The following is a 21,039-nucleotide window of genomic DNA, read 5'->3' as shown; positions in this document are numbered from 1 at the left end:
GGTCCATACCATCTCCTCCGCTCTGAGCTATGTAATTTGCTACCTCATCTATGTAGAGTCCGAAGAGAGTGGGGGAGAGGGGGCAGCCTTGCTTCACACCAACGGTGCTAGCAATAATCTCTGAGAGACCTCCTGGGCATCATACTCACCCTATCACCTGCTCATACAAAGCATAAATGCCCCATGCCATCTGAGATGGTATTCCTAGTGCCTGTAATCGCTGGAACAGTCGCTCTCGGGGTACTGTGTCAAAAGCTTTGCGGAAATCCACAAAGCAGCAGTGTAGCCTCCTCTTCCTCACCTTTGCCTGGTCAATCAGGCACCGGAGAGAGAAAGAAAGAAAGAAAGAAAGAAAGATATATTAACATCTACTGGAGGCCGAAATCGGCCTATGAGACAAATCAAAGTACATGATGTGTGTCCTCCGCCCATCAATGAAAGGACAAAGGTACAAAAAAGTAACTGAAATGAAGCAGTGAGTGATCCATGCGTGAAACAGAGGTACATGATCCATGGTAGAGTGAGGGGTGGAGCTCTATCTCTAGGGGTGTCTAAATGCTCAGGGTAATACAAGTATGAGATGCATAAGACTAGCTAGCTCCATCCTGTACTAATATGAGGGTGCAGTATATGATACATGGGTGGATGGGGGGTAAGAGCCGCTCGTATGAAAGCCGCTGGGTCCGCCATCACCTGGACCTGCCGCTCCTGGAGAGTCTGCTGGTGTCGAGTTTGGATCTCCTCGATCTGTTTGCAGTAGAGTCTGGGAGCTTTGTATCCTGGGGCTTGTGGTCGTCTCCTAGCCCGGACCTGCTCCGCCTGCTGGAGGGTAACCCCCGTCACTGTAGTGGGCCCTGGTGCTGTAATAACACGCTGGAAGAAGTCCGTGAGGCAGGATTGTCGCTTGCCCTCTGTTGTGGTAGCCCCTGGGCCTAGTAGGGTGTCTCTGTGTCTGTGGATCTCTGATAGGAAGCGGCCGAAGTGGCGCTGATCTCTAGACTCCATGAGCTCTCGCAAGGAAGGTTGTCCAGTGAAAAGGGTGCCATATCTGCCTCGGATGTCCTCATATGCTCTACATCTGCAGACAAAATGCTCCTCGCTCTCCACCTCCTCTCTGCATATCCGGCAAATCCGCTCTGCTCTGGGGATGGATGCGGCCCTCCCTATCTCAATCTCAAGTCTGTGGGATGACACCCTGAGCTGGCCAATCGCCACTCGCAAACTATGTGGCATATATGTGTCCATGTATCCTGGTCTCTGTATGAAGCCATCAGCCAGTATGATCATGAACTGGTCTCTATAATACAGCATCTTCGGGGGAAGAGGCTGTGTAGGTGTGATCCATGTCCCTCTAATATAGAGCTGCCATATGTCCTGCCTGAGAACTCTGTTCCTCTCACTGCGTGAGAGGTGAAAGTGGGGTGAGTCCGGATCATACTGGAAGGGTGGCAATCTCTCCATGTCGAGCCCATGGGTAGCAAACCACTGTGTAAACTGTGAGTACCACGATCCCTGCTCTCCTATCTCTGCTAGCTGTCTAGATGCCTCAAAGGCTCTGCATGTGAGTCTGTCTGGTGGTAACTCTCTGATCCTCTGTATGAAGCATACTGTCTGGAAGAGTGCCTCAACTAGCATGGGTGGAGTGGCTAGCTCTGCTCTGATAATGTCATGGGGTACTGATGGCTTGCTGCGAAACAAGCGTGAGATCATACATACCTGTGGTCTCTCAAGCTGTGCCCAAGAGGCGGCTGACAAGCCGGGGGCCCATACTGCGGCTGCATACATCAAAGCTGGGGTGACCATAGTGTCAAACAACCATCCTCTGGTGCGGGGCTCCTGGAAGTGTGCCTGGTGACATCTCCGTTCTAGCGTACCTAGAGCTGCATAGCCTCGTGTGAGTCGGTCTATGGCCGCCTTTGCCATGGTGAAGCGTCCTGGTGAACTGGCAAAGGTGACCCCCAAGTATACATAGGAGTCAACCACCTCCACCTGCCCACCTGCTAATGATAGAACTGCGGCCCTCCGTATGGTCCTGGAAGTGTGGAAGATCATCACCTTGGTTTTCCCAAGGTTCACTGTCAACCCTCTCTGTGTACAGAAATCATCTAGAGCGCCTAGGTGGCACTGCAGACCCTCCTGTGTTTCTGAAAGCAAGATAATGTCATCAGCATATAACATGATATGTACAGGGGTACCTGCTAGGGCAGCTCCATCTCCGCCAGCTCGAAGGATGTAGTCTGAGATCTCGTCGATGTAGAGGCCAAAAAGAGTCGGGGAGAGTGGGCATCCTTGATTCACACCAATGGTGCTAGCAATAGGATCTGAGATGCCCCCCGGGTATCGTACTCTCGCTGTCACCCTCTCATATAAAGCATAGATAGCCCATATCATCTCTGATGGTACTCCAAGGCTTTGAAGTCGTCTGAAGCTCCCTGGGTACTGTGTCAAAGGCTTTGCGGAAATCCACAAAGCAGCAATATAATCTCTTCTTCCATGCCTTTGCCCCATCAATGAGGCAGTGCAGAACGAAGATGTGGTCTATGGTGGAGAAAGCCCTTCGAAAGCCTGCCTGCCCGGGGGCTCGAAGCCCCTCCCTCTCTGTGTAAGAACTGAGCTCTGCCTCAAGTACAGCTCCATAGAGCTTGGCCATGGTGTGCCCTATCATGATGGTCCTGTAGTTCCCTGGATCCAGGGTATCACCCGATTTGTGGATAGGCACTATGGTGTGCCTAGTCCACTCCTCTGGGAAGCCCTCCACTATAGCCCGATTGAAAACAAGGGCTATCAATGGGGCTATAGTATCGGCTGCATAGATGAGGTGCTCACTCTGTAGGCCAGTATGGTCAGTGGATCTGTGATGCTGTAGCCGTCGGATGGCCCGCTCTACCATCTCTATGGTGAAGAAAGTGGAGCTGATGGGTCGTGGATCTGGTGGCTCGGGGATCGGTGGCTGCTCTGGGACCTCATAGAGCCGCTCTGCATAGTCATGCCATATGTGTGGGTCCTCAATGGGTGTGGCTGGTCGGGGCTCTCTGAGAGTGCGCCATGCTGTGGCACTGTCCATACTCATGAAGAGATGATAGAGCTCAAGCTCCTGTGCCTCCTCGAAGACTCGCTGCTTGCGGCATGTGAGAGCCTTGATCTGTCTCCGTGCCTCTCTCTCTGTGATCGCTCCCAAAGCCCGCTGTGCCCGTAGATTGCGGTACAGCTCTTTGCACTCATCATCATACCACCGGTTTTGGGGAGTCCCAGGGGCGGGGGTGCGGCCTGAGTGGGTAGTGTGTGGGAAGGAGCTAATGGCGGATGTGCAGGACGGATGAGATCTGGGATACAAGTGTGGGTAGAGGTGCAGAGGGTAGTAGTCGGCAAAGACCAGGCTCTACTGTATCTGAGTATATAGTGGATAGCTCATGAGTGAAATGAATAGTGGTGTGGGGTGTGGCTCTGGAGGGTGTGTGTGAGGGAGCATCGCCCCTGAAAGAGAGAGAGAGGTATGTGTGATCTGCTCCAATGGGTATAGGCAGAATGACAAAAGAGCTTAGCAGGTGAGAAGCCTCTCGGGGTCCCATAATGTAGTCCACTGTGCTCCCTCCGCCCTCGGGGACTCCATGTGGTATGCATGTAAGACTGCCTGAGGCTGGCCACTGTACCATCCCGTTATAAATAACGAGACGATGCTGAGAACCTAGGCGTAGTAGATGTCGTCCATAGGCTGTGGGGGGTGGCTGTGTCTGCTGATGTCCGTGTAATGTCCGGATGCCTCTAGAGTGTGGAGAATCTCTGGGTCCTCAAAATCATACATCTCACACTGATGTCTGCTGGTCCTGGCATTGAAGTCCCCCATAAGGAAGACTTCCCCTAATGTAGAATACTCCATAATCCCCTCCATCAAGCATGTGTATGGTGACTCTCCCATCCCTCCCTCCTCCTGCTCTGCTGCTGTAGCGAATCTGGAGTCCGAAGCCCTCTCGAAAGAGGCAATGGAATAACCCTCGGATCTCATAGTATACAGTGCATCTGAGAAAGAAAGTTATATTAAACGTCTTCAAAAGACCCATAGGGCTCATGAGACCAAAAAATTTACATCATAGTCCATGTTTTATCTTGCCATGGAACTAAGGAAAGAAAAATACAACCGAGTAATAAGAAACTAAAAACAACTGATACATCATCATCATGAGGTACTAGATACCCAAAGAGTCTATGAGACCAAAAAGATGTCACACGTAATCCATGTGCAAACTAGGTGTCAAAACAACATGAAATGAAAAATAGCAAGGTCTATGTATTGCATAGATCCCTGTGTATACAATGTAGAAAGTCATGTGTCCTCAAAGGAGTATAGGGCCATACTCGTGTGGCAGTGCCTGCAACATTGAAGAATATCTTGAATCTGGAGCTGAAGGGTGGAGGGCCCAAAACTTAAGAGGGTGAGAGTGTCTAGCTTTCTAGAGGGAGGCAACTCAATCTTTGATAACTGCACATGTGCAAGCCAAAACCTCCCGGATCGATCACGGGGACTAGAGTGCCGTGTGTATCTCATGTGCTCTATGTGGTTTGCCAAAGGTTGGGTGGGTTCTCGTGGCCGTCTATTGGGTCACACTAAAAAAAAGAAAGTGTGATAATGGCTTGTGTGGGGTCGTGTTGTCCCCTCCTCTCTATGTGGGGGCATGAAGGCCTCTTTGTGTGGGCACAGTGGGCACATGTCTAGTAAGTACATCCTCAAGCATCTCTTATTACTATAGTGCATCACTCGAACAAGAGGGATATCCATAGTCACCAGGGATGGGGGACGGTGACGGGGAATAGGGACGAGAATGGGACGGGGGATGGCCAAAAGTAGGGAATGGGGACGGGGGGCGGGGGACGACACTTCAAAATTAAAATTGTTAAATTTTTTTCTACTTTACACTTTTCTACTTTGCAAGTACATCAAAATAAACACAATTTTGCACAAAAAGATAAGCTTTTCAGTTATATTAGGCAAAATACCTTGATCAAAGACCGAATGGCCAAGGCGTTCATAATAGATACAAAATAGGAAAAGGGGCTACAAAATACAATGCATGGAAAGGCTCAAAAAATGGCAAAAGGAGCCAAGGATAAAGCCTGAGGACTGAAGCATGTGAAAAGGAGTGATCATCCACGTGAAGTGCTCACCTCGTGGTCGTGGGTAGCTTGTGTCAAAGGAACATGAAGCTCATCCTCCCCTTCAGTGTCAGGGGCATGCTGCACCTCCTCTTGTGGGCTATCTTGTTGACTCATTTCCCACTCAGTGAAGGGATCGACCTTCTTTGTCATGTTCTTGCAAAGCATTCGAAAGTTTGCACTCACAAAGACAAGGTCATTGGGTCGTTCGACCCCAAGTCGGTTCCTCTTCTTAGAGACAATGTGGGCATAGGTGCTCCAAAGTTTCTCCAAGAAAGAGGAGCTGACGGCCTGGCTAAGAATGCGCATGGCCAACTGCTGCTGTGGCTCAGGTCCATTTAAACCAAAGTCCTCCCACCATAGAGCAACACCAACCCTCTTGCGGTCCTCCTGTGCATCAAGACAACCAAAGGACCCTTGGAAGGTCCTATACTTGGAAAGCTGGTCTGTGATCTTGCGCCTAGCCGATGGATCAAGCATAAGACGATCCAAGATGATCTTCCATCCAACGCTTACCTCTAGGTCGCTCACCTGCTTGTTGCCTTGAAATTTCGGATCTAGCACATAAGCTACTGCATGCAATGGAGAGTGGTAGGAATTCCATCTTGTCACACACAAGTCATGGATTTCGTCATACTTCTCTTGGTTGGACACTAGGTCTTTGAACTTCTCTACCATGCGATCCATGGCCTTGTACACCTTGCTAATGCAAGGTTGCATGGCTTCCAAAATCCTCAAGATGTGGTCTATGGGCTTCATCATAGCATCAATGGTCTTCACATTCTCCCACCAAAATGCAACTTCTACCCGCAACCTACAGTCCCTGCTAGTGTTTGTGCGAGACTCTTGCATGTCGGTGAACTCATCGCCAAGGAAGAGCCCCCTCAATATACTACATTCCCTCAACCGGCCCAACATGAGAAAGTAGAAGGCGAAATGGGTGTTAGAATATTTGAGGAGAGAGAAAGAAAGAAAGAAAGAAAGTTATATTAAATGTTTTCAAAATACCCATAGGGCCTATGAGACCAACACCAAATTTACATCATAGTCCATGTTGTATCTCGTCATGGAACAAAAGCTAAGAAAAAAAAGAAATATCAACTGATACATCATCGTCATGTGGTACAATCATCCACCCGGGTGGGTAGAGGGCCATCTAGGATATCTAGCATGGGTGATGCAAAGAGATCAGATAGCTGTGATACGTCCATGGAGTCGGGGGAATCCGATTCGAATCGATGTAGTGTATCCCGTATCTGCAATTGACGAGTCGAAGGTGGGCGTCTCGGGGGAGGTGGGCGTTTGGCCCACTACAAAGTGTCAGCTCTAGCTAAAACACCATATTAGATAATTTGGGAAAAATCCCATTCCCATTTGAAAAATGGGAGCATGGTGAACTTGTCCAAAAGTTTGTCAAAACCCCATCATGTGACATATCATCGGAAAGATCTTGAAGAGTAGAATCTAAATCTATGATCTCCGACAAATTTGGAGTTAGTATGTTTAAGATATGTCCAAAACTATATGAAGTAATTGATTCCCAAAATGTGAGATTTGTCCCAAATTACCTAATATTGACTTCTAAGGTGACTCCTCGTGGGAGGGTAAGACCAGGTGGAGCTCGAGCTAGAAACTTTGTGGTGAGATCTATCCTCTCATCGTCCTCAACGTGTCACTGGAAGAAACTGGTGCTGGGCTGTTGGAGGTCCAGAGGGTGCTTGTGATCGAAGCTCTGTGAGGAGGGACTCTCTATGTCTGCGGAGCTCAAGTAAAAAAAGCCCAAGGCAGTGCTAGTCAGGGTAATCAATGATCCAAGACAATGGACCAAATCCCTCTCTGAAAATGCACTGAAACCTGCCCCGTATCTCATAAATAGACCGGGCAATGACAGATGTAGTGCTTCTCGGTTCTCTTGGAGAACTCATCCATTCCTCTCCCATTGCTGCTTGATGTTCTCGGCCGCTCTCGGCCGCTTGCTAGTTGGCAAGCTCTCGGATGAGGGGTGGGTATAGATTGTGCCATACTCCCCAATCTTCTTGACCATGGCCTTGAAGTATTCTGACCTAACAAGAAAAGCATAGATGGTAGACCTAATGAGTCTACACTCTTGATAGAATTGTCAAACTTGAAAGCAATGAACGTGGATGGGTCATGAGTCATGATAGTTACCTCGCCGATTGAAATGCCGTGGTCGTGATAGAAGTAGGGAGCCACCGCCATGTCCACCTCCTCCTTCAAGATGAGGTTCCAGTTCTCCCCCAAGTGTTAATTGTCATCGTGGGCACATGGATTGAGAGGCGGTGGAGATGGAAGGTGTTGGTGTGGTGGACGAGGGTACATGTCATTGTTGCGGGATCAACAATCACTCGTGGTATCCTCCTTGCCGCTTCGACTACCTCACAGACCGCGAGTTTGTCTTGAAGCTCGCGTCTCTTTTCCGGTGTGACATTGGGGCAAAAACGCACCTCGTGTCCACCCTCATGCAAGAGGTGGGCTCGCACTTTGTCAGTGCCACCCGTTCGCGTGTATGGGCAAAGTTTGCATGCCCGTGGCCGCGAACCACCTCTATGAGTGGATGTGGTATAGTTGACCTCCTTCCACCATGTCCATCCCGTCGTCCTTCAATGGGAAGCACTAGTGGAACGTGAGGAGGATGCCATGGACCTTGGAGAGGGTGAAAGTGGAAGAGGGTGCTTGAGTCTTGAATCTTTAGAAGATGAGAGGAGGTTGGAAGTGGAAGAGGGTGCTTGAGGCTTGAGCCTTGAGAAGATGAGAGCCTAGACTCTAGAGGGAATGTTGGAAGTTGGAAGTTGGAGAGGGAGTGGGTGATTGAGCCTCGAGAAGTTGGAAGTTGGAGAGGGAGTGGGTGCCTTGAGAAGTTGGAAGTTGGAGAGCGAGTGGGAGCCTCGTGTGTGTGCTATGCACGAGGGAGTGGGTGCCTTTTGTAGAATAAGAGAGGGGGGGGAAGGATTTGAATTTTGAGTGTGTGTGTGTAGGATAGAGAGACGGCCAGGGGTGGGCAACGGTCACTGGCCGTCCCCCACAACATCTCTTTCATGGGCATCCCAGGCTCGGGGGGCGCACCTCAAAATATGTAAGTCTACCACGTGCGATCATTAGGTGGGGTTTTTTTAATCCAAAATATTGGGTAAATTTACAAAAATACAATTACAAGTGGGGTATTTTAATTGTACTTTGGAAAAAAAACCGTAAGTTTATAAAGATAAAGGGGTAGTTTTATTAGCTCAAAATTCACAGATAAGGGGATTTTTAAATACCGCTTGAACGCACGTCGTAGGAGGGGCTTCCATATAGTGGACCCCCCGAGATCCCAGGACGGCCGTCCCTTGTGGGAGACGGTCCCAACGGGGATGCCCGCCCATCCCCACTCACTCCCGCCCCACGGACGGGATCGGGAACGCATCCGGCCCGTCCCTAGGAGACGTCCTGTCCGTTCCTTGTGACTATGGGGCTATCTCATAGTACATTGGGCATCTGAAAAGTAGTGATTCCTTGACTGGACCTCTCCAGTTGAGCATGGTCTGTATATCTGAACCTCCCATGGGATAGGCTTAAACCATCCTGTCTCTATCTTGAGCCGGTTTGAGGAAACCCTGATCTGGCTAACAGCAATCCAACTTCTCAATGAAGCCATCATCTGTGACCGGTAAGAAGTGCTTATGGTAGAGAGCCGGCTTCGTAGGAAGAATGGGGTTCTTTGCCATGTGATTGTCTTGGAGGAGATGCTTGGGAGATCAAGGGATAGTTCACACAGCCACCTACAAGGCTTGCCTTGCTTTTGACATGGATGTTTGCATGGGGTTCTACATTGACACTGCTGCTTTTGTTGTCCACTTGTGTGTCACTATTCATGTAGCCATCCCATTTTCCATTGAATCTACAACTATATTTGGGACCTGTGATCAAAGCTGTAGGGTTATGAGCTGCTCACAGTGCACACGGGCTCCCCTCAGCTTGGATGGACCATCCATGTTTAGTAAATCAATTTTTTGGTACATGGTTATGCAATTTTCAGTATATGTGCCAAACTATTGGCCAGTGTTGGAACTAAGTGTTCACTAGGAGTACTTTTTGGTCATCACAATGTATGCCATGTGGCACTCAGGGATTTATCCCATATGCTCAGCTCTTGTACTTTCCCCTTATATATTCAAGGGGTCACATCAATCAAATGTGTCCCGCACAACCTCACATGAAGAAAGCAGAAAGGAAAGTGATGATTTTTATTGGTGCATACTTGCTTCCCGGTCCTCTCTACCAAGGATGGTACCCCTCCATGCACATGTAGCAGCCCGTTTCCCACGCGACATGCTCGCGTGAAGATTTTTTTAAAAAACCCAAAAGCCATGTGCTTTTTTTAAAATTAAAATGTTCACAAAGGCTTTAAGCCGCCTTAGCCTACCATTAAGGCTTCACACCAGTCCTACAATAAAATTATTAAAAAGAAAGAAAGAAAAAAACAGCCGACGACTATAGCCCGCCTCCCCTCTGTCTACCGGCCAGTGCACGCATTCACGTAAAAAAGAAGAAGAAGAAGGATTCTTCTTGTACAAATCAGCCCACAGTCGCCTCTCTCTCCACCCCCCCTCCCCCCTATTTTTACCTCCGTCCCCTACTTGCAGCCATGGGGCCCCTCTTCTCACTGACTCCTTCATGGCCTCTTTGGGTTCCGCACAACAGCAACCACATATATCAGGTGTGATCTTTCTTATAGTTTGGGCTTCAAACCAATTATAATATGTGGCGTATATAGATATCTAAGACCTATCACTTCATAGTTTTCCGGGCACATCACATTTCTGGGGCTAATGTTACCTTTTTATGGGTACAAAGCCACTCATAGCGTTACTTGGACACATCTCACCACCCCCAACATACGAGACTGACCTAATTAATTGCAAACTACCAAACAATCAACGAAGGGTTGCTCATGATATGATACGCAAATTGGTTAGTGACATCGAGATGTCACGAACTCTGTGCACGTGCGTTTGTAACCCTGCCTCTCATATGTTCACGCAGTGGCTACGGGAACCTCCAAAATTTCAAAAATATCAAAAGTGAAAAGATCCAGAACTGCCACAGGGTATGAAATTTAGGCAGCCTGTGAAAAGAAAATTTCGAATGTGAAGTGCGGGGGCATTAAAAGCGGTCAAAAGGATGAAGAATGTCGATTCAGCAACTGCACCTCCAGGGGGTGCAATTGCTGAATGGCTCGACCTTATGCTACAAAGGTTCAACGCATGGGCGTTTTTATTTTAACCATATTAAGCATATCTTCGCCACACCTTATTAATTACAGATGGTGGGTACTCGTTCAACGGCGTCGCTGCTCAGCATGCAGTGGTGGTGGGTGTGAGGTATGGGGGAGTCTTGGGATTTCTATCCGGCCTCACGTGGTGCTCTCGAGGGATACTTGACCGCACCGAATATCATGCATCTATATGGGGAGGAAGTGTAAGGAGCGGCGAAACATGGACCCATATCTAGGCACACTAGAACGCACTCACACACCGGGTAGGCACATTAGGCCTCCCGGGTTGCGATGGGGGTTAATAGGTGCCATGTGCCCCGGGGGATGCCCTCCCCACCTTGACGGCGATCGTGCCGAAGCGGAAACGGAACCGAGATGGAAGGGAAAACGGCGAAGCCGCGGGACGGCGAGCCGAGCCGAGCCGACGGGCCGATGAGGTCGGGCCGGTTTGATCATGGATTCGAGATGGATGGATAGACCCGAGACCACGAGGCCTTCGAGCCGGGCCGGGGATACGTGAGATGGGTGTGACCCGACAAGGTTTATCGCGCTATGACGCGCTCAACGGCCGATGGAGCCGAGCTATATCACATATATGCATCACGGGTTGCATTGCGGCCCGATGTCCGCGACCTCGATCCTGGGGCGTGTGACACTTGGTATCAGAGCAGAGTTCATTGGGAAGCCCACATGGGGGCGTGGGATGCCAGACGGAAGAAATCCGAAAAACGGCAAAAACGGCAATTTGAGCAGGACGACATGACGGCCACAGAGCCGACGGCACAAAAGTAGCCGACAGCAGAAAAACGCATTTTTGAGCATCAAGATGATGGAATTTGCCCATGATTACATATACCTATCACGAGCGTGTGGACGCAAGGTACAGGATGGCATGCTTGGTCGGGACCGCCGGTGACCCAGGCTGCAGATACGGAAGCTTGAATAACAAGGCAGCTCTGGACGGAGGCCCAAACGATGGAATTTGAGGACATGTTATATATGAAAAGTAATCAGTTTTCCGAGTAGAATGCAGTTATGCAGTCTGTTTTGTGAAAATCCATAGTTGACCAGTGAGCTATTTTGCATGTGGAATGCTTGGCATGGATACAAGGGAAGGTATCAAGGTGCAAGTCCAACTGAGTTGTTGGCAAGGGCCATTCTGTGATAGAGGCCCATATCATTCATATGAAGAGAATCAAAGATATATGCAACTTGGTCCTGGTGGGGCTGACAGCACTTCGAGTCAGAAGAATAGCGGGCTCAGGACCTCACATGAGTTTACCACCATAGAAGGTGGAGATTAACAGCAATCAGATATGATGGCACATTCGGACCAGCAGCACCCGACTTCGTGGTTGCGGGCTGGAAACGCCACATCAAGATCATTCTTAGCCAAACGGTGTGATCCGGGAGGCACATCATTGTGAGATACATCATTTTTATGAACTAATGGGTTGGTGGATCCCTAGAATGCATGAACATATGGAATTGAGCAAAATCAGCATGTGGAATAGACGGCAATACAGATGCCAAGAAGAAACGGTGTGGGAAGCCGGATCAACTTGAATCAGGTCATTGGCCGAAAGGCAAAGCTGTGAAGCTACAAGGATGTAGTTATATTGGGTTGAAAGTGACATGATGCAAGACCGAAGAACCCTTGGAGGAGAAGGCTTGTAGTTGTGAAGCTGGAGACTAGCATGAGGCAAGTATGAAGTACCCGTGGCGGAGAAGACTTGTTCTTGTGCAGAGATAGATGAATCATGAAGCATATGCATATGGATATCAGTGGAGCAAAAGAAAGGGGCCATGAAAGCGACCGGGTATGGGACTGGAAGCTTGTCTTTTGAAGATTGATGCAGCGGGTATGGGACCGTTGTGTCAGCATGGTTCTTTCATATATATATCATACAACATGGAAGAGCAATGAATGCAAAACCACCAAGAGGAATCATTTGGAGAGTACATCAAGCGGGATTGTACCTGCTAAGCGGCAAGGTGTCCGCTAAGGCCATGATGAGCCTTGTGGCAATGGAGCCACCACATCTTTTCAGAGATCATGAAGGTATCAGATTCAGCAGGAGAAGCAATGAAGCTGCGCACAACGATAGGCGAATGTATACAAGGGGCTTGAACCCCCATTTCTGAGGCAATCATATATCAAGGGGCTTGAACCCCCTGTCAGCTGCGATTTGGCAGCATCCAAGAGGCTTGTACCCTCATTTTCAGTGGCAATCACATTCAAAGGGGCTTGAACCCCCTGTCGGCTGCAATTTGGCAGTATCCAAGGGGCGTGTACCCCCATTCATAGCCAAGGGGCTTGTACCCCCATTCATATCCAGGAGGCGTGAACCCTCAATTTCAGAAGCAATCATACCCAAGAGGCTTGTACCCTCTGTCAGCTGCAAGTGGGCAGCATCCAAGGGGCTTGAACCCCCATTTTCTGGTGCAATATATCAAAGGGGCTTGAACCCCCTGTCAGCTGCAAGTGGCAGCATCTTACGAGGCTTGAACCCTCATTTTTTTGAGTTGGTGGAAGCGACTGGGAAGCGGAAGCCATTCTCACCATTGATGTGTGGGTGAGGGTAAGACCAATCATGGCACCAATAACCTCATCATCTATATCATCATGTGTGTTGACAGAAGGTTGGCATATGCCGGGCAAGTAAAGCTGGCAAGATATATCATTCGGGTGAGGGTGAGTCCAATCATGGCACCAATATCCCCATTCATATATATCATATCATCAGAAGGACCCAACATAGTGGTCATATCAACGTGGCCGTGCAACCAGTACCGCACAAGAAGGTCACAAAACCGGAGCTACAATCCATGGACTCTTAGTGTATCAAACGCTTCGAAGTCCATGATGACCCAAACTAGAGAAATCTAGGGAGGGCAAACAGATTTTGGAACACAACGTGCTACATAAGGTCAAGTTAGGACCATGAAGGCACATATGCATACCAAGGGGAACTTGAAGATGAAAACAGCCAGGAGTGCAGGTGGCAATGTACTTATGGTTGGATGTAGCAGCAAAGTGGCAATTGCTCTCATCAGAATCAGATGGGGAAACTTGGGCCAAGTGAAGTTAAAGATGAAAACTGCATGTACACAAAGTGGCAATTGTGTTATGTATGGGTGAATGCTTAGTGGCAGAGTGTTCATTGGATTCCCAGACAACACTTGGTTGTTGTTGGCAGCATCTATACTTAGCCGTGAAAGGGCAAACAAGATGCATAACATGTACTCACAAGCTCGAAGACAAGCAAAACAGGTGACTTGGGATTAGCCTACTAAGCTACTTGTGTCCTCAAGCTTCAACATTTGAGCAACTAGGCTCATGCAGTATGAGCAAACGAACATTCGAGCATCAAGGCTCACAGCTACAAAGGTGCATCATCCAAAGGCGAGAGATTATGTAAAGGCCAACATGGTGTCATGAAGGCTAGAGCAAACTCAAAACTCAAGGATTGTATGGCCAGGACCGGAACAGGTTAATCATGACACAATGGTCAAAAGAACCTACACATGGTTGCAGGAGACAGAAAGGACACGAATCATTGCAGGCCGAAGCTAGCGTTAGTGAGGTACTGTAACTCATGTCCCAGAAGAATTCAGCACCACAGTACTTATGGGTAATACCAGAGCTATAGGCTCATCACAGCCCACGGATTCAAGGGATCAATGGAAAAAGAACATGCAAAGCTTATCTTGGTGTCAAGATAGCTAGGGCTTAGCTTGACCAGGAAAACCTTGTCCTCAACAATGTCGACAACATGGATTGGAATGGCAAATGATTAGATCGGTGAGATGAGACACCAGGTGGAAAAAGGTTATGAAGATCAGTGAGGTCGACCTCCTTGAAGATGGGAATATCTTTGGGAACTCTTGGGTATACGGGAACTCAAGAAGGCCAAAACATACTTGATTCAGGAGAAAAGGCAAACGCTGCTTTGTCTTGAAGTTATCTACATTCGGCTCAGACAGGAGTCAAGCGAGGTCCAATGCAGCTTTATGGTACCTCGCACATTGGGGATTCGGGGGACTCTCGAGCGGGGGCTTGAAGTCCAGGCCAAAATAGATAAAAATACAAAAATATGCACCGTTGTAACGGGTTAAACACTGACTTTGCTCATGGCTATAAAGCAAGGTTAAGACCTCCCGCTTTCTTTTATCTTAATTCTAGGCACAAACACTTGTTGGAGAATAAACATGATATGAATGCTCTCCCTTCGAGTTCGAAAATTAATTGACGAGGGCGTCAATTCCATAAAGGGGGGGTGTATGTGAGGTATGGGGGAGTCTTGGGATTTCTATCCGGCCTCACGTGGTGCTCTCGAGGGATACTTGACCGCACCGAATATCATGCATCTATATGGGGAGGAAGTGTAAGGAGCGGCGAAACATGGACCCATATCTAGGCACACTAGAACGCACTCACGCACCGGGTAGGCACATTAGGCCTCCCGGGTTGCGATGGGGGTTAATAGGTGCCATGTGCCCCGGGGGATGCCCTCCCCACCTTGACGGCGATCGTGCCGAAGCGGAAACGGAACCGAGATGGAAGGGAAAACGGCGAAGCCGCGGGACGGCGAGCCGAGCCGAGCCGACGGGCCGATGAGGTCGGGCCGGTTTGATCATGGATTCGAGATGGATGGATAGACCCGAGACCACGAGGCCTTCGAGCCGGGCCGGGGATACGTGAGATGGGTGTGACCCGACAAGGTTTATCGCGCTATGACGCGCTCAACGGCCGATGGAGCCGAGCTATATCACATATATGCATCACGGGTTGCATTGCGGCCCGATGTCCGCGACCTCGATCCTGGGGCGTGTGACAGTGGGTACTCGTTCAACGGCGTCGCTGCTCAGGTGTGCTGCGCAGTGAGTGCCAGCAGCGGGGGTTCTGTGCTGGTCACGAGTGCATCAAGCAGCGTCGCGAGCCGCTTCTACAGAGATGGAGCCTGCACCACCCAGGTGGGAACGGGATCTGGCAACTTCTGCTTAGTTGGCGGCCAGTTCACCGGAGCGTTCTGGTTCAATGGCAGACGCCGATCGCTCTTGGGCGATGCTGGTTCGAACAAATGTGATAGCGTGATGAAGCCAACAGGAGTCGTCTACACTGAAGATGCCTCCCAGGGCCACTGGATGCTCACTTGCTCCGATGCAGCTGAGTTGTTCTCGCAGATGCAGAATGTGACGGATGCAGAGAAAGTGAATTGGCTCATGGCTCGAGGTGCCACCTACGTCCTGCTCTGAAGCTATAGCTGCAAGCAAGGATCTGTAATCTACGGCCATTACAGATCCTTGCTTGCAGCTATAGCTATAACCTTTTGGGACGTAGCTGCGTTACAATTTATTCGCCATGCAATGCAAGCTTCAGAGCAGGACGTAGGTGGCACCTCGAGCCATGAGCCAATTCACTTTCTCTGCATCCGTCACATTCTGCATCTGCGAGAACAACTCAGCTGCATCGGAGCACGTGAGATTCTGCATCTGCGAGAACAACTCAGCTGCATCGGAGCAAGTGAGCGTGAGGGTGGGGATATATTTCATGCGCTCCCCCTTGTCGTGTAGCGGGGGAGTGCATGAAACACTTTCCACCTGGAGCCCTCATGCTTCCACCTGGAGCCCTCATGCCAAGGCGACCCCACAAAGAGCTATTGAGGTGGAGAAGAAGGCGACCCCACAAAGAGCTGGAGAAGAAGGCGACCGCCCGCAAGAAACCGAGCCATTCCCGCCCAGGCAGAGCCTCACGATCAAGGCATTCGCAACCATGTAGAACACAAAGAGTGTGCCGATTGCAATCAGATCGAGGAGGACGTGCATCTCTGTGAAGAGAGCCACTATCGCAGTGCACGCACCTGCAAAATTAACAATAAGTAATTAAGGTCTACATGCGAAGATGAATTTGCTACTTCAGGTCTCCCCTTTATTATAAAAAAAAAAACAATTCCTAAATTAGTAGTGTAAGTAGTCATCCAAAATAAAATTAGTAGTGTAAGTAGTCATCCAAAATAAAATTTATAGAATTCAAAAAAAAAATCTCTCAAAAAGTACATGAAAATGCACATTCATTTTAGGATATTTTGATTTTAAACAATTTTTGAAAAAATCGTGTAAGAAATTAAATGAATAATGTAATTTTAAGTGATAAATAGTAATAAATTTATTCTCGAAAAAAAAGTCATCATTAAAAGTTATTTAAATGTGACATAAATAACAATATAGGATTTAAAATAGTAAAGAAACACTGACTAGTTAATCGATTAAAATAGTCGCACAGATTGCATAGACAAATTCATGGAATCAAGCTATCAATCTATCCATTGATCTATTCAAGCTTTTCTAGAGTCTGAGTCGTCCACAGTCACAAATGAATTGAGGACTCATTATTCAAGCTTTTCTAGAGTCTGAGTCGTCCACAGTCACAAACTTGCATAATCCAAAGCTGTCCAATGTCAGCCAGCTCATCCAAAGTCACACTCGACTCCAAAGTCCATCCAGCTCATCATCAATCGCCACTCTACCTACCTACCTATCTATCTACCTACCTACCCACCTATCTATCAATCTATCTACCTATCCATCCATCACTTTATGTATCTTTCCATCAATCTATCCATTGATCTATCCACCCACCCACCCACGCACCCATCCATCCATCCATCCATCTATCTAGACCATTTCTTTTCACCGACACATTCACTTGCTGCTACAATTAAACAAACTCACATCAACATCATGCAGCATTGATAAAAGTTATCCAAAAATGAATAAATTGTGACCACTACCTACCTACCCACCTATCTATCAATCTATCTACCTACCCATCTATCTACCCACCTATATACATGTATATATAACATGCATGTTCATATAACATAGTCTAGGCTTTAATTCATGAATATAACTTGTTTCCCTCCAAGTCATGAATTAAAGCCTAGACTATGTTATATATACATGCATGTATATATAATATAGTCTAGGCTTTAATTCATGAATATAACTTGTTTCCCTCCAAGTCATGAATTAAAGCCTTAGACTATGTTATATATACATGCACGATTCCACATGACAAGGGACAAAACAATTAAAAAACTTGGAAGAACTGAATGATGTACTTTTTTGTCTATTGAACTGAATGAGGTTGTCCTTGAAAGCATAAAATTTTGTTTTACCCTGTGGTACTAGTAAACCACTTTAACCCTTTTTGCCAATTTATAATGGGTGTTATGTTGAGAAATAACTATCTTAGTAGGACCATACCTTGCACGACCAAACAATGAAAGCATAAAATCAAATCGAGATAACCATTTATTGGCAGAGACTTGCAGCCTGATCACTATCAGAGAACCCCTCGTGACTGCTCTGCCTTATCAGACCCCCCCTTCTTTTGCATCACATGGCCTTGCTAAGGTGGCTTAAGACACAAGAAGTTTTAGACATTTTCCCACTATGATTCCCACATGGAGGATTACAACAACATCATGAGCTTCTGCAGGCGTGGCGGAGCATACCTAGCTAGGTGCGGTGAGGCACAGGGGGCTGCCGGCCCCCCCCTTGCTAAGGTGCCTTAAAGCACAAGAAGTTTGACATTTTCCAACTACGATTCCCACATGGAGGATTACAACAACATCATGAGCTTCTGCAGGCGAGGGGGAGCAGACCTAGCTAGGTGCGGTGGGGGGGGCAGAGGGCTGCCGGCCCTCGAGGGGGGGTGGCAACCCCCTGCCCCCCCCACCACACCTAGCTAGGTATGCGAAGTCTCGTCTCCAGAAGCTCATGATGTTGACACACTATAGGGAAACATAAGGGAAAGTGGGTCTCTTTCCCACATGGGAAAATGCCCAAAACTTCTTGTGAAGGACGCAAAGGCAGAAAGTACCAAACTAGCCGCAATGGAATACCCAACAGTGGGTCCTGAGCACGACTTGCTGGCCAGCGCAACCTTCCAAAGTCGTCCAAATTCCACCACGTTGCGGGTTTGAATACCGGAACCCGCACAGGGCCCCACCCTCGGACCTCCTCAAAGCAACCTTCTAAAAGGAATCATAAGAGCACAACACAACCACCCCCCCTTTTCCCTCTCTCTCTGCTCTCTGCATAAAAGCAAGCCGCGCCCTTGTAAAAGATGAATAACAGGTGCATGACATGAACAAACTAACGACAACCTAGTGCCCTTGTAAGTGTGTGTGGTGCAATGAACAATAGCACTTGAACAACAGCCGCGTGGGTGGTGACGTCTTCTTCTAGTGTCCACGTGTCTTCATGACAAGAACTCATCAATTCATTGGCTCTCTCTCTCTCTCTCTCTCTCTCTCTCTCTCTCTCTCTCTCTCTCTCTCTCTACATCCTTGGTTGTTGCTGTCCCGATCAAACTCTTGTGGCTTATGCTCAATGTGAAACTCTTGCCTTATTGGGCCGCCTTCACTTGATCGACTCCAAATTCACTACTTCAACTCGAGGACGATCACAAATCACACATCACCTCTGCTCTTGCTTTGATAGTCAATGTCACCTCCTCTCCAATGCAGATTTGCTGTATGCCACCAGTTACATCATGCCGCTCAACACATCTTGCCTCGCAGAGGCCCCTTGTTTCGAATACATCCAACATCCCGTGTGTTGTGTTTCTTCATAGAGCTGTAGTTGCGTTTCTTCATAGAGCTCTGGGTGGATGGAGAGACTACCACAGCCATAAATATGGTTCACATCCAGCAAATGGAAACAACACCTGAAGTAAATATCATAAAACCAGGTCTATGCAAAAGAAGTCCGACATGCTAGGGCAAAAGACTGCCAGACAACTGGACTTGGAGGAGCAAGCCCGAATCAGACAAGAAGCAACCAAGGAAGTGCAGGAAGCACAAGGTTAGGGTATGTTGATTCCGACTTGGCAGCCAAAGTCACTATCAAATGGGTGTCCGCCCCTTCAACTGCTGCCAGACAGCTAGACTTGGAGGAGCAAGCCGCCGAATCAGACAAGAAGCAACCAGGGAAGTGCAGGAAGCACAAGGTTAGGGTATGTTGATTCCGACGACTTGGCAACCAAAGTCATTGTCAAATGGGTGTCCGCCCCTTCAACTGCGGAGGAGACCAGGAAGGCAGAAATAGCCTTCGAAAAGATGAAGGTTCATGAAGAGAAAGATCAATCCCTCAAACCTCTGGATAACAAGAGGACTAAGAAAGTCCATACCATAGCAGAAGACAATGTGCCAAGGAAGAGAAGACCAACAGCACAAGGGAATAGTAAAACAATGTTCAGACCAGAGCACTGGATGAACACAATACTAGTCGCACCAAGGGTGCCAGAAGAACAAGACATAGGGAAAAGTTTGCCTACGGGGCAGACAAAGCAAAAGTAGGAATCCTTCCGACCAGGGCAGAACAGGATCAAGCGGAAGCAGAAGTCCTTCCGACTTGCGATGTCTAGGAAGGAAAGACCTCCCCAATAAAGAAGACGGAAGCAAAAGACTTCTGACAAGGTAAGTGACTCACCTAATGGAATGCAAGATGGTAGCAGATAAAGAACATCAGGAAACAATCAAGTTTCCAAATATGATTTATGGGATGAATTGATTAATAATTTAAAGCTAAGCATAACCGTAGATCAGTTGCTTACTTTAGTACCCAACTTTAAGCAACAACTGATCCAAAAGCTTTCAAGATCGGATCAGAAGGCAAAGGAAAAGCTGCCAAACAAGGTGAAGGAAATAGAGTGTCAGACAGTTAAAGCTGAGATAGTACCAGAAGTCGACACTATAGTCATAGAGGTGATAGTGCAAATCAGATGGCGCACAATACCAGGAGTACTATTGGATGGAGGATCCGGAGTGAATATTATCTCCGAGACCATGGCCAAGGAGCTGGGCATTATAGCATTGCAACCAGCACGACTAACTGTCTCCCTTTCACATTGTGAAAAGTGACGTACATGGCTTATGCATGAGCTAAGGGGATTCTTGTTGATGACATCAACGATCGCGTGTTCAAGATAGTATAATCCTCCTGGTACATGTCCATGTTTTCATGTATGAGTTTCCCTCTATAGAACTTTGGGGTGCACCTCCTTTCTTACCCCACTGAGATGCCCCTAGTAGATTGACCCTGCACTGTACATGCAAAGATGCTGGACATTTCCCTTCAGAGGCAGACCTTTTCCCACACACATTGAAACTCTCTAGAACTTTGCTCTTTGGTGATGTCAGTGCTCTCATTAGTTGCCACTAGAGTGGCCCTCCGTGCCTACCCGTTAGAGATTTGACACCCCAAACTAGCAGTGTACCAAAATAAAGGAAATTTTGCGCGGGTAACTTGGGCAGGGGGTTGGGATCTATCCCACCATCGCCACTCAAATGAATCCCTTTTCTAATTTTGCTAGTAGGGGGTAGCTCTCTTAGACCCATCGATGCCAATTGGCATCCATTTCTACTACCTCTCCAAGGTGAGGGTCAACCTACAATACTCTCTTTCAAACTAGAACTCTCAGCTACTATGGGCTATCAAGATGTTCCTCCCGCAGTCTTTACAACAAAGTCATGTCTTAATGAAGTCGATGCTCCCCCTATCAAGACTAAGCCACCCTGTCCTAAGCTACCTCTCAAAAAGAGAAA

General features: G+C 48.0%; 1 protein-coding gene and 1 pseudogene across 1 annotated transcript; both read right to left on the bottom strand.

Annotated features, from left to right (window-relative positions):
- Window positions 1-507: 507 nt before the first annotated feature.
- On the bottom strand, window positions 508-2,406 carry LOC147617646 (uncharacterized). Its single transcript, XM_086775547.1, has one exon. The coding sequence runs from the start codon at window positions 2,389-2,391 to the stop codon at window positions 595-597; it is 1,797 nt and encodes a 598-aa protein (XP_086631673.1). The 5' UTR covers window positions 2,392-2,406; the 3' UTR covers window positions 508-594.
- Window positions 2,407-2,444: 38 nt separating this feature from the next.
- On the bottom strand, window positions 2,445-6,000 carry LOC147617645 (uncharacterized; annotated as a pseudogene).
- Window positions 6,001-21,039: the final 15,039 nt, after the last annotated feature.

The sequence above is a fragment of the Cibotium barometz genome, chromosome 36 (genome assembly GCF_041138505.1).
Source record: "Cibotium barometz isolate CiBa-2024 chromosome 36, ASM4113850v1, whole genome shotgun sequence".
NCBI lineage: Eukaryota > Viridiplantae > Streptophyta > Polypodiopsida > Cyatheales > Cibotiaceae > Cibotium > Cibotium barometz.
Note: the sequence above shows the minus strand (reverse complement) of the source record. Positions and strands in the feature narration are given on the sequence as shown.